This window comes from Chiloscyllium plagiosum, chromosome 33 (genome assembly GCF_004010195.1).
Source record: "Chiloscyllium plagiosum isolate BGI_BamShark_2017 chromosome 33, ASM401019v2, whole genome shotgun sequence".
Lineage (NCBI taxonomy): Eukaryota > Metazoa > Chordata > Chondrichthyes > Orectolobiformes > Hemiscylliidae > Chiloscyllium > Chiloscyllium plagiosum.
The window spans coordinates 14825430-14839689 of record NC_057742.1 but is presented as its reverse complement, the minus strand read 5'-3'; the positions used below and the strand labels follow the sequence as shown (position 1 = coordinate 14839689).

The following is a 14260-nucleotide window of genomic DNA, read 5'->3' as shown; positions in this document are numbered from 1 at the left end:
CCACCAATATCATTTATTGTATCCGTTGCTCCCGATGTGGTCTCCTCTACATTGGGGAGACTGGACGCCCCTTAGCAGAGCGCTTTAGGGAACATCTCAGGGACACCCGCACCAATCAACCACACTGCTCTGTGGCCCAATATTTCAACTCCCCCTCCCACTCTGCCGAGGATATGGAGGTCCTGGGCCTCCTTCATCGCCGCTCCCTCACCACCAGACGCCTGGAGGAAGAACGCCTCACCTTCCGCCTCGGAACACTTCAACCCCAGGACATCAATGTGGACTTCAACAGTTTCCTCATTACCCCTTCCCTCACCTCACCACAATTCCCAACTTCCAGCTCATAACTGTCCCCATGACTTGTCCTACCTGCCTACCTTCTTTTCCACCTATCCACTCCACCCTTCCCCCCTCCGACCTATCACCTTCATCCCCTCCCCCACTCACCTATTGTACTCTATGCTACTTTCTCCCCACCTCCATCCTCCTCTCACTTATCTCTCCACCATTCAGGCTCTCTGCCTGCATTCCTGATGAAGGGCTTTTGCCCGAAATGTTGATTTTACTGCTCCTCGGATGCTGCCTGAACTGCTGTGCTTTTCCAGCACCACTCTAATCGAGACTCTATTTCTGTGATATCCATTACAAACTACCAACTCCTACTGTTACCTCCACTGTACATCCTCACAACCTGCTTCCAAGAAGGACTCCATCCTATTGTACCAGTTTCTCCATTTCCATTGCATCTGTTCTGATGATGCCATTTTTAACAGAGTGGCCTCAAAAGTCCATCTTTTTCATCAACTGAGGATCCTCTGCTCACATAGCTGACAGGGCTTTTAGCAATGTCCAACCCATTTCTTGTACTTTGGCCCTCAGCAGTTCTCTTCCCTCTCAGAACAACTATAGTGTTCCCAGCCTTCACTTACCATCCCATCAGCCTATGCATCCAAAGAATTGTAAGCTGCCATTTTCATCAACTCCAGCAGGATACCAGGATCAGTCACATATTCACTTCCTTTATCAGCATCCTCAGGAACTTTCCCACTGGGACATGCTGGTCCACCCCTCTTTCATTCCCAATACCACCTGTCCATACAACTGCAGAAGGTATACCACCTGCCTGTTTACCACCCTCCCTACCCGAGGTTCTGAGGAAGGGTCAGTGGACCTGCAAAGTTAACTCTGATTTCTGTCTACAGATGCTGCCAGACCTGCTGAGCTTTTCCAGCAATTTCTGTTTTGTTCCCATTATCACATTACGAGTTGTTTTCAGCACAGCCTACATATTCTCTCCTACTCTCATTATGAGTTATTTAGCTTCTCTTCTGTCATGATCTGCTATCAGTAATCCCCTTATCTGTCTATCCCTTTCATATCTTAGTCTTCCCTCTCCCTCTTCACAACCCCTTCTTTAGAATAAATACCACTTTTCCTAGCTGCTGGCAGTTCTGATGAAGTCACTAGACTGCTTTCTCCCTATAGATGCTGTCAGATCTACTGAGTTTTTCCTCCAGTTTCTGTTTTTGAGCAAGTTCATTATCTGGTTACAATACATTCAATTGTTAATTAGTGATTACTTGTTTCGCACTCACCCATGACTTCTAATAGTACTTCAGTGTGAGTGAAAGGGGAAGGGACATTGACTTGAAAATTCAAAGTTTCAAGGACAAGCAATTCTGATTCCAGAAAGTCTTCTTTCTTATATGAGCAACCAAGTGACTGGAGTACCTTCAGGGCCATACTAATGTTAACAATCTGAAAAAAACAAATGGGTTGCATTTGTGGTTCTGGTCAAACAGTAAGATGGAATTTGTGTTTTACGTAAATGCAGGAAAGGATCTGATGATGCTATACTTTACCTGGTAATGGAATGAGATTTTGCTTGCTATTTGAACACATGACATGATCCGTAGCACAAAATGCTCTTGGATTATATCCTGCAATTGTTCCCAACCAAGTTTTTCTGTACTTTTGTCAGATCCTGTGCATGTAGATGAGTACAGTTTTTCAATGTATCGAATCATAAACCTGTAAAATTAAACAAGTTATAGCTAGTCTCATGATAAACCTTATTTTAAAAGTAAAGGGCCCTGCAATCATGCTTAATAATGGCATAAGCTGTTGTCTTCTCGGTATTTTCCTCCACTAATAGTGATGATGCCAAGTAGGTGAAGTAGCCAATTGCAGTGAAGTATTCTTAGAACCAGTAAACCAGGAAGTGCCAAGTTTGTCCTTCACTCTTAATCACCTTTTAATACTGTGATGACAATGAAGCTTAAACAATGCACTGTATTTATATATTATGATGCTAACCACATCAAATAAAAAGCTAATTAGTAAACTGTTTATTCATACAATTCTGGATGTGGACCATTGAATAGAAAAGATGTTTCCCCAGCCCTAAAATAATGGGTTTATTTTCCAAAACAAAATCACAAGGCATATTATAATTGTTTTACCTTTCCAATAGCTCCACAGCTTGATAACCTGTAACCTGATGAAGTCCCAGTTGTTCACAAAGAAGGAAAACAAACTCTGTGATATGAAATAAAATAAATAGTAGCAGGAAAGTTACAAATTAATCGTGATAACAAGTATTACAAGTTTACAGTTGTTGAATAATGGGCTTGTGTGGCTCAATAGTTAGTGTCACTATCTCTGGGCTAGAAGGCCCTGGTTCCAGTCCCACCAGTGTCATAGCATATCTGAACAAGTTGATTTAAAAATCGACAATTTCTGACTTTAAACAGAAGTACTCGCACGCCTACCAATTAAGGTTGTTTTTTTGAAACAGCCTGCGTGCTGAGAGAGGTTCAGCAGGTTATTTTCATTCTCCTTGGCCACATCAACCAGAAACTCTTCCAACATCTCGGGGGTTACAGCGCTGAAGGACAGCTCTGGAGTATTTTTGCTGCAGCTCTGGCTTTCCTCTGTGTTTACAACCACCACTTTATTCATGGCAACACAACCTTTCGGCCTTCCTCGGGTTGAGTGCCAGTGATTGCGCAAACGTTGCAGGTCACAAGACCTGGAATGCTAAGATAGGTTCGAAAGCGGGACACAATTAAACGAAAGGACTGTCGAATGTGTGGTTCCTGGGAAGGTGCTAAAATAAGACAAATAAAATGGCGTCTTCTCCCCAACCCGCGTGCTCCTGGGAGGGGGGGGCGGAGGTGGAAACAACTGTAGCACGCCTGCGCCCAGCCGGCATACCCCTTCTCCGCCTGCGCGTTGTGTCTCCACCTGCTCCGTCCCAAACACCTGTGCCGGGAATACGCCTGCGCAGTGTGTTGGTTGCCGGCTTCTGAGCTCGAGCTGCACCCTCGTGCCGGAGCCGTTGGTCGTTCGATTTGGCTGCGGGAGGTCAAACAACCAGAACTCAAAACAACCCACTGGGTTACAGTAAAAGGGGGGGAAATGGATGAGCTTGAGTGTACAAAGACAAAGCTTTCACGTACAAAACCTCAGGATGTTTGGAAATGCTTTACAGCCAATGAATCACGTTTTGCATGAGACTTCGCCGTGTAGCTATCCCAAATTAAAATCCATATTTCGTCAAGTTTACGAATGTAGTGAACAATATAATAATGAGCGGATTTCCCTGTGATCTTAATTGAGGGGTTAATGGCTAAGACACTGGGGATAATTCCCCTCTTCAAAATGGTGATGCCACAGGATCTTTTACATTCGCCTGATGGGACCTCAAAATGTTGTCTGGCACCTCTGACCGTGCAAGAACCTATCAGAAACTGGACCATCCTGGTCGACTGCCTGTGGTCAAGTCCTGAAAATTGAAAGTGGAATGTGGGGCACAATCATATCTGGGTCTGCTCTGAACTGAATCAAACCTACTTTCAGAAATATGTGCGAACTGAGAAACACACCTGCTTAATTTTCATACTGTTGCTTCTATATCAACTGATTCTTTAGATGGTTTCAAAAATACTTTGTTTTGAAGTTTTTCACCCTCCAAAAATGCAGCTTTTATATCAATTCATTTAGGTTGTCTGAAGTGGTCAACTTCTGGAGTAAACCTGAACCCAGAAGCTTGTGATTCGGAGACATGAGTTGGACCAACCGAGTCAGGAGTATATTTTTAAAAGCTAAGCAGATCTTAAAGTTAACTTTTTTTCCAGTAGGGAATCCATTCTAACATCTGGATCACCAAGTTTCTTTTCAAATCCCCAAACCATCAGTCTGACTTTAGCTTTATTTGTCTCGTGGACCACATTTTCTACATGTAGCCATCTGAATGGTAAGGATGGCTGACTCATACCTGGAACTACAAACTTTTTCCAGCTCTCCATTTTCTTTAGCATCCTTATCAACGTCTTGAGAGTTATTAAAACATCTTGATTTTAAAGACTTCTACTTCTTGTCGTATTCCCTCCCAGTTCCATAGTCCTTGATCTTGTTAAACCATAACCACAACTTGCTCTTCCATCCAGTTCTAAACAATTGTATAGAAGCAGTATATTGTATTCTGTAATTTTGATTGTGGACTAAATTGAAAGCAAAGACTAAAACCAAACATTGGAAGGAATTTGGCACTTTAAAGAAAATTACCAAAACTCATTGTGTGTGGTGTTTTATGTTGCTGCTTTGTTCATACCTGGGAAGATGTTTATTGATGGCATGGCACTATCATGTGCATAGATAGTGAGATTGGGACAGGACCAGTAGATTGGTTTGAACAATTGTGACTAGAAATGAATGCCAATTGTCATCAGCCTGACAAGAACTCTGTAGTTCCTGCACGACTGAACAGCTTGTGGGTGTGAACAATATAGAGAGAAGCCTTCAGACTACTGGAAGAGCAGAGTGTGTGTCTCTCTGCAGTAAAAATACCTGAAATCTGAAGGTTAGTTATTCTCTCCTAATAACTGATGTAAACTGTTGCCTTTAACAAGTAACTTTGTAGGTAGTGTGCCAGTCACCCTGTGCATCTTGTGAAGAAATGGAAGAACTTGGAAAAAAGAAATTGAAAAGCAGAAAATCTTGGCAAGCCAAAGGGAACATCCTAACCAACTTTGTGGACTGATGCTATTGAATTGTGTTTCCCAGTTTTTCTTCCCTCCATCCATAAAAATTGTTTATCTGTGTCTGTCTGTATCTGTGTGTAGATGTTTGAAAAGTGGGTTAGATTTTTAACTATTAGAGTAGATAGTTAATAGCTGTATTTGCTAGGGTCTTTCCCTTCTCTCCCTATAACAGTGGTATTCCTTCATTCACTTGCCTGTTCTGGTGCTGACTTTCAGTTGTTGTCCTCTGGGCAAATAGTGAAATCCTGCATCTCTGTATCTTTTCTACAGCCAGCCTTTCATCTGCTGCCATCTGGTCTTCATAATTGTCCAATATATGTGAAGTACATGGTATCTCCTCACTTTTAACAATGTGTTCAGATGTGTTGAAATCAGTGCCACTTAACCTTGAAACTTGTGGGTGGCACAGTGGCACAGTGATTAGCACTGCTGCCTCACAACGCCAGAGACCCAGGTTCAATTCCCACCTCAGACGACTGACGGTGTGGAGTTTGCACGTTCTCCCCGTGTCTGCGTGGGTTTCTTCCGGGTGCTCTGGTTTCCTCCCACAGTCCAAAGATGTGCAGGTTAGGTGAACTGGCCATGCTAAATTGCCAGTAGTGTTAGGTAAGGGGTAAATGTAGGGGTATGGGTGGATTGCGCTTCGGCGGGTCGGTGTGGACTTGTTGGGCCGAAGGGCCTGTTTCCACACTGTAATCTAATCTAATCTAATCATTTACAATGCCAACCCAGTATATCAACTTGTTTTTGCACATCTAGATTAAAATAACATGCTCATTTTGCTACAAAATGTGTTATATATTTAATACACTTTCCACACTGTAATGTAATCTAATCTAATCTAAAATCTGAACAGTTTGTCCACCATGCTGTAAAATTATATGCTTTTCCATCACTAATAGTTAATTAGGGCAATAATATTGGCCTCGGCGAAAGTGGGTACTGCAGAGAAGATGGTTTGGTGTTAGAGGGTGAGGTCATGGTCAAGGGGGCGGTAGGAAGAGGTGTCTTTGAGTTGGCACCTGGCTTCAGCAGTGTAGAGGTCAGTGCGCCAAACTGCCATTGCAGCCCCTCCCCCCCATCCGCTGGTTTGATGGAGTGGAGGTCTGCGCATTGGGAGGGTGAGAGGTTGGAGTGGGGGTTGGGGGGGGGGCGTTGGCGGGACGGTCGACAGGTTGAGACGATTAATGCCTTGGTGGCAGTTGGAAATAAAGAGGTCGAGGGTGGGTAACAGACCGGCACGGGATGTCCATTGGCCTAGCCAGTGACACCCACATCTCATGAACAAATAAAAAAAATCTATAAACTTATTTTCCACTTTTCCTGCCCTTCTCATTTTGTATATACTATGTTGCCAGATTAAAGTTTATTTCTGATGGCCTTATCAGACTTGCTGAACTTTCTCTGAAACTTCAACCAAAATAAATGCCCTTCTTCGTACATGCTGCACATTCAGGTGCACAGAAAAAGTGGAGCTAACTGTAATCCTACACTAACCTTGCCAGCGAAACAGTTGAGATTACCTCATTGAATATTTTTAAAGCAAAGATAGATAGATTTTTGAACAGTAAAAGAATTAAGGATTATAGTGAGTGGGTAGGTAAATGGAGTTGACTTCATGAAAAATTCAGCCATAATCTTTTTGAATGGCAGAACAGGCTTGACAGGCCACATGGCCTACTCTTGCTCCTACTTCTTATGTTCTAAACTGTGGGTCAATTGCTCATTTGCAAAGGAATCATTGGCTGTCTCCCAAAACAATCAATTAATATAGACTGTAGACCCCAAACATTTGGAACAAATTATTTATATGGACTGTAAATTAATTATAAGTTGGTTAATTTACAATTTTGTTGGTCAGCTAGGATTTTGTGAAGCATTTCATTGATTACCGTGTGATTTATTTTATTGAATTGTTACTAAAGGGATTTTCTGCTACCATGTTCATTCCATAATGTTCATAATTTCCAACATATCCCTAAATTCATCATTGGCAAATTCCCCTCAGTCAGGAATTTAGCTGATACAGGTACACAATCCTTTATCTGAAATCCTTGGGCCCAGTTGTTTATCAGATTTTGGAATTTTTTGGATTTCAGAATAAATGACATTTTCACACTGAAATAAAAAAAATGTACTGAACAGCACAGCCATGTGTGACTAGTACAAGCGCTGAGACACAACTGACGCCTGCCAGTGCTGGGTAACACTGCCATGTCACACCTGAATGACGTGGGTTGAGTGGGTGTGGAGTTGAGCCACCTGTTCACATGCCAAACAACCTTGTTATGGAAAAAGAAACTTCACGAAAAAGCTTTGGATTTCAGAGCTTTTCGGATTTCGGAATTTCAGATAAACAATTGTGTACCTGTACTTTCAGTCTGGTCCCTATCCATTTCTCCATTAACTTGTCTACTTTATAAAGTATTTTTGTAGACTGATTAAAGCTAGTTGCGGTCCTATGAAGTACAAAATGAGAATTCTTTTCCTAAACTCAGTATCTTCAAGTGCTTTGCGACAACATCTTTCAAGTTTCTTGCTAATGGGAGATCAATTAAGAGTCATGATGGTGTACTCCTATATTTTCAGCTAGCTACCTGAAGAAGGAGCGAGGCTCCGAAAGCTTGTAGTTTCAATAAACCTGTTGTACATTAACCCAGTGATCTGTGATTTTTGACTTTGTCTACCCCAGTCCAACACCGGCACCTCTACATCATAGTTTTAAGGTAATTAGCCTTTTTAAAAAAACTTTAAATTCATATGTCCTTGTGCCAAAAGCACCCGTGTTAAATGAATCTTTAAGGAATGCAATAATGTCTGGATTGTGTAAACTAAATCCACTGACTTCCCAAAAACAGTTGCTTTGTTGTCTTTCTTGATCATTTCCATTTGTATCTTTTTCAAGAACGATCTGCTGAGCATCACTTGATACTATGAGCATATAGAAGGTTTACCCTTGCCATTTTACAGGGAGTGACCACTCTCATCCTCAACCCTTCTGAAGGAAGCAGAATTCTTTAACTTAAACCTTACTACTTAAAGAATCCAGATGCAATTTTTAACCAAACCATTCCACATTCTGGATGTGCATCCACTGTCCAACAAAATGCAGTGGAATCATGTCTGTGACTAAAACATTCATTGCTATTTGCTGGTTCTTCTAACTAGGGCAATTCCCTCTACCTCATCAGTATTACCATCCTTTCCTTCTGAACTTTTCCCATTGTCTATAATTTTGCCCACCTTGTTCTTCATTTAGAAAAGTTCATTGTGTAATGGTATTTTGAATCACATCTATAATATAGAGGGTACAACTCTAAAGGGAGTGTAGGAGTTGAGGAATCTTGGTGTATATATACATAAGTTATTAAAGGTTACAAGACATGTTGAGACAGAAGTTAATAAAACATTCAGTATTATAGGCCGTATTAATAGCAGCGTAAAGTTCAAGAGTAATAATGAACTTACAAAAGACACTGGTCTGACCTCAGCTGCAGTATTTGGTCCAACACCTAAAGAGGTATGTAATGACATTGGAAAGAATGCAGAAGAGGTTTGGGAATGGTACCATGTATGACGAATTTCAATTACGAATTCAGATCAGAGAAACTGGGACATTTCTCTTTGAAAAGAAGGCTAAATTGAAACAGATTGATGCATTCAAAATCATGACAAATGTGGACAGAATAAATAAAAAATGTTCCCAAGAAAAAGGGCTTTAATTGAAAGCAATGAAGCAAAAGTGATATCTTAAAGCGATTCATGTAACAAAGGTTTTTATCTGGAATATATTGCCTGAGTATGTGAAGGCAGGTTCAGCCCAGGCATTCAAAAGGGAATTAGGTGTTTATTTGAAAAGGAACAATGAGCAGGGTGAAGGGATGAAGGCAGGAGATTAGCACGATGTGACATGCTAATTTGGAGAGCTGGCTTCTTTTTGTATTATAACATTTCCGTGATCTTTGATGGTAAATGGTGTTTCATAAAAGGTGGTGAGGAATGGGTTTTATCCACAGATGGCTTGGCTGTTTGTTCATTATTTGCTTCTTTCAAACTCCACTCAGCATTATGCCAGCACTGAACTGTCATTCCTGAATTGGACTACGGTAGTCGTTTGGTCCTTTAGTGCCACCAAGTGGTTAAAGGTCAGAAGACGTTTCTGGGGCCTCAGTATAATTGACTGAACCTTTAATATTGTAAAATGTATCATAGATTCATAATCCTAAAACAAAACAGATACAGTGCGAGGGAGATATAAGGAGGAATACTAAAAACTTGATCAAAGGAATGCGTTTTAAGGAAAGTCCTAAAAAAAAGAGATTGCAAGGAAGAAATCCTTAGTGAAGAGATACCAGAATTAATGTTTCGGGTCCGGTGACCCTTCCTTAGAAGGGTCTGAAGAAGGGTCACCGGACCCGAAACGTTAACTCTGATTTCTCTGCACAGATGCTGCCAGACCTGCTAAGCTTTTCCAGCAACTTCTGTTTTTGTTTCTGATTTACAGCATCCGCAGTTCTTTTAGAAAACGTTAATGTTTGCATTACATTCATGATATTGAACTTTTTTTGTTAATATTAATTTTAATGATGTCACTCATTAATTCTGCAGCACAGGTATATGTTAAAAGCGCTTTTCTTCTTTTGGCTCGTTTCAACATTCATATACCGACCGGCACATTCTGTCTGTAATAAATCAAGGCTGCATTTGGGCATCATATCCAATTCCACACCTCATCAAGTCGTGTCCACCTGCCACCCCTGTGTGCCCTGACCTACATTGGCTCCCATTCGGACAATGTTTCTCGAGATTTAACTCTCATCCTTGTTTTCGGTTCCCCATCGCTATGCTCCTGACTCTGTAACCTCTACAGTTCTGCAACTGTCGGTGAAAGTTATGCACTCCTCCAATTCTTTATCTTGACGACCCCTGATTTTATCCCATCACTGACAACTCCATTTCGTTGACTTAGGAATTTCGCAAACTCTGGAATTCCTTCCGTACATTTTATCTCCTTTCTAAAAAACAAACTTTTTCGGCCAAGCATTTTGTTTTACAAATGTGGGTTAAATGTGTGAAATGATTAGGATGGTGATATTTAATTAAAATTACTAAAATAAGATAACATAATTTTCCCTATCTGGTCTTATTTCGTACCTGAATATGTGTTTTCACCGTGATCTGATTATTTGAAATTACCAAGTGGAACAAATCGCGTTGCTGATTTGATTTGCCCTCTTCAGCTTTCCGTATTTGACCTTCCGCAAACTGTTCTCGTTGATTTGGAAAAATGGCGGAAATGAATTCGCAAGGAGGATCGCAGTTTGCGAAACGAGTCGACTCGAAAAGGGACAATTTGACCAAGGAACAGATTGAGTTCATGCAGAAAGTGGAGCTGGCTCAGTGGCATAAAAACATGCAGAAAAGGCGCGGAAGGAATGTAATCACGGGTTTAGCTATCGGCGCAATCGTCTTGGGCATTTGTATCCTTCTAATGTGTTTAATGGTTTGGAGATGCCGGTGTTGGACTGCGGTGGACAAAGTAAAAAACACACACCAGGTTTAATTAGAAGCACACTCGTTTTCCGCCGCTCCGACTATAACCTGGTGTTTGATTTTTTTAACAACGTATTTAATGGTTTGGTGGAGATAAGTGTGTCTTGAGCTTGAGCAATGTGATTTGTTTCGATGTTAACTAGCAGGCTGATTTGTGCGATTAAATCGCATCAAATTTTTAGGTGGCTCGTTTCTACCGCAATTTCGTGCCAACATACCTATCCACGATGTAGCAGAATTTACATAACGTTTCATATTTAAATAAGAGGCTTAGGCCATTCAGACCCTGGTGCCTGTACCGTCTTCGATGTGAATCATGATTCATCTGTTTTCTAACTCGATCCACCCCATATTGCTTAATTCCCTAAACTAATAAACAGCAATCTCTGGATCTCACTGTTTTAAAAGTGTTATTTTCAGCTAGCATTTGCCACTTCCTTGGGAAAGAGTTCCACACTTCTGGCACCCTTTGCGTGACAGACCATCCTAATAACTTCACTGAAATTCAGAATTTTCGCATTCTTCTGGTGCGACATAGGGAGTAATATGGGTCTGATGATTTAAGTAAGGATGTCAGTAAAATTGATAGCCACGGGGACAATAGGAGCTGTATGTGATGGTGTGCTTAATGTGAACAGTGCTGGAACTAACATCTTCGCGAGCAGAATAACAGATACTGTAAGAGGAATGTTTAAACTAACATGGCAGGGAGGAGGAAGAGAAAAACAAGTGGGAAAAAAATAAAATATGTACTGGCAAAGGGGATGGAAAAGGGTGAGAGGGAGGAGACATTATAAAGAACAAGATTGTTTAACCAACAACCTTAAAGAACAGCAGATGCTGGAAATCTGAAAAACAGATTTTGCTGAAGAAACTCAACAGGGTCTGCTGCACCTGTGGAGAGAAAACAGAGTTAAAGTTTCAGGTCCAGTGACCCTTCACTGCCAAACTTGCTGAGTTTCTCCAGTAATTTCTAGGATTGTTTGACAGATGGGAATTTGAATTCAACTACATCAATGCACAAAATAACAGAAATGGTAGTGTTCCTACAAGGCAGCCAGACAATGCAGACTTTCTAGTTTAATCTGTTTTTAATATGTGGAAGGTTATTATGCAGGATCCTCCCCCAGAAAATTAGATGGGACAAGACAGTATGTGTGTAAGTGGACATTTAGGATATGTCCAAAAATTAAATCCAAGCTCAAGAACATACATGCATCCAAACAAATGAACTAGGAACAGAAGTAGACACCCAAAGGATGATGTGTATATGGAATGAGCTGCCAGAGGATGTGATAGAGGCGAGTACAATTACAACATTTAAAAGACATTTGGCAGGTACATGGATAGGAACAGAGTAGATGGATATGGGCCAAAGTCATGAAAATGGTCTAGTTCAGTTTAGGAAACCTGTTTGGCATGGACTACTTAGGCCAAAGGGTCTGCTTCCATGCTGTATGACTATGACTTGAGACCATTCAGTCTCGTTGAGACTATAAGATATAAGAGCATAATTAGGCCATTTGACTTATCGTATCCATCATTTGATGCTGGCTGACTTTTTTTTCAACCCCATTCTTCTGCCTTCTGCCCCTATCCCTTGATCCCCTTACTAATCAAGAATCTATCTCTCTCTCACTGTCTTAAATATGCTCAAATACTGGGACTCCACAGTCCTCTGTGGCAACGAGTTCTACAAATTAACCACCCTCTGGCTGCAGAAATTCTTCCATCTCAGTTCTAAATGGTCATCCCTTCACTCTGAGACTGTGCCATTGGGTCCTTGTCTCTCCTACTAGTGGATACATACTTTTCACATCCAATCTATCCAGGCCTCTCCATATTCTGTACATTTCAATTAGAGTCCCCCCCCCACCCCCCATCCTTCTAAACTTCATTGAGTAAAGACCCAGAGTCCTCAGTCATTCCTCATATGACAAACCCTTCATCCTGGGGATCATTCTCATAAACCTCCTCTGGAACCCCTCCAAGGCCAGTAGATTCTTTGTTAGATACGGTCACCAAAACTGCTCACAGTATTCCAAATATGGTCTGACCAGGGCCTTGTTCAGCCTCAGCAGTACATCTCTGCTGTTGTATATTAGCCCTCTTGAAATGAATGCTAATATTGCATTTGCCTTCCTAACTGCTAACTGAACCTGCATGTTAACCTTAAGAGAATCCTGAACTAGTGCTCCTAAGTCCCTTCGTGCTTCAGATTTCTGAAACCTTTCACTGTTTAAAAACTAGTCTATACCTCTATTCTTCCTACCTAAATATATAATCTCACGCATTAACACATTGGATTCCGTTAGCCACTTCTTTGCCCACTTGCCGAGCATATCCAAGTTCTTCTGCAACATCCCTGCTTCCTTAGCACCACCTGTCCCTCGTTTCTGTGTGTCATCTGCAAACTTAGCAACAATGTCTTCCATTCCTTTGTCCAGATTGTTAATGCACACTGTGAATAGTTGTGGTCCCAACACTGATCCCTACAGAACTCCAATAGTCACCATCTGCCATCCTGAAAAAGACCCCTTTTTACCTATTCTCTGCCTTCTGCCAGTCAGCCAATCCTCCATCCATGGCAGTACCTTGTCCCTAACACCATGAGCTGTTATTTCGCAGCCTCTTGTGCAATACCTTGTCAGAGGCCTCCTGGAAATTCAAATAGATCATGTTCACTGGCTGTCCTTTGTCTAATTTGCTTGTTACCTCCTCAAAGATTTGTCAAACATGATGTCTCCTTGACGAAGCTGTGCTGACTCTGCTTTATTTTAGCATGCATTTCTTATTACTCAGCAATCTCTTGTTTACTTATGGACTCTAAAATCCTACCAATGATCAAGGTCAAGTTAATCCACCTATAGGGTGTTACATTAGCCATTTTCCAGTTCTTTAGGACTCTCCTTGACTCTAGTAATTCCTAAGAGATCACCACCAATGCCTCTACAATCTCCTCCGCAATCTCCTTCAGAACTCTGAGGTAGCCCATCTGGTCCTGATCTGTTTTCCACCTTCGGACCTTTCAGCTTCCCCAGCAGCTTCTCCTTAGTATTGGCTACTACTCTTACCTCTGCCCAACTTCTGGTATATTGCTGGTGTCATCACTGTGAAAACTGATGTAAAGTATCTATTCAGTTCCTCCGCCATTTCTTTTTTCCCTATTACTACTTCTCCAGCCTCATTTTCCAGCAGTCCAATGACCACATTTGACTCTCTCCTTTAGATATCTTTAAAAAACTCCTACAATCTTCTTTTATTTTATTAGCTAGCTTGCTCTTGCTTTTTATTTCTATGTCTTATCTTTCATTTGCTGCCAAATGGAACAGTAGTTTGCGGATGATACGAAAGTCGGAGGAGTTGTAGACAGTGAGGAAGGATATGGCAGGTTACAGCGGGATATAGATAAGCTGCAGAACTGGGCAGAAAGGTGGCAAATGGAGTTCAATGTAGCTAAGTGTGAGGTGATTCACTTTGGTAAGAGTAATAAAAAGATGGGGTACTGGGCTAATGGTCGGATACTTGGTAGTGTGGATGAGCAGAGGGATCTTGGTGTCCATGTACACAAATCTTTGAAAGTTGCCACCCAGGTAAATAGTGCGGTGAAGAAGGCATATGGCGTACTGGCTTTTATTGGAAGAGGAATTGAGTTCCGGAGT

The 14260-nt window shown here is 41.4% G+C and overlaps 2 protein-coding genes across 6 annotated transcripts in view; one reads left to right on the top strand and one right to left on the bottom strand.

The window, feature by feature from the left end:
- cntd1 (cyclin N-terminal domain containing 1) overlaps positions 1-3255 on the bottom strand; it is a 29639-nt gene extending 26384 nt beyond the window's left edge. Inside the window, exons 1-4 of one of the 5 annotated variants that reach the window (XM_043674995.1) lie at positions 2772-3255; positions 2463-2538; positions 1863-2031; positions 1596-1758 (exon numbers count right to left, since the gene is read on the bottom strand). In XM_043674995.1, coding sequence (XP_043530930.1) covers positions 1596-1758; positions 1863-2031; positions 2463-2538; positions 2772-2961 — 598 coding nt within the window. In that variant the 5' untranslated portion in view covers positions 2962-3255. The remainder of the gene's footprint in view (positions 1-1595; positions 1759-1862; positions 2032-2462; positions 2539-2771) is intronic. The other 4 variants (XM_043674996.1, XM_043674994.1, XM_043674997.1 and 1 more) reach the window with 4 other exon arrangements.
- Positions 3256-10298: 7043 nt separating this feature from the next.
- LOC122539862 (cytochrome c oxidase assembly factor 3 homolog, mitochondrial) overlaps positions 10299-14260 on the top strand; it is a 4930-nt gene continuing 968 nt past the window's right edge. The window contains exon 1 of the mRNA XM_043674990.1: positions 10299-10525. Coding sequence (XP_043530925.1) covers positions 10333-10525 — 193 coding nt within the window. The 5' untranslated portion in view covers positions 10299-10332. The remainder of the gene's footprint in view (positions 10526-14260) is intronic.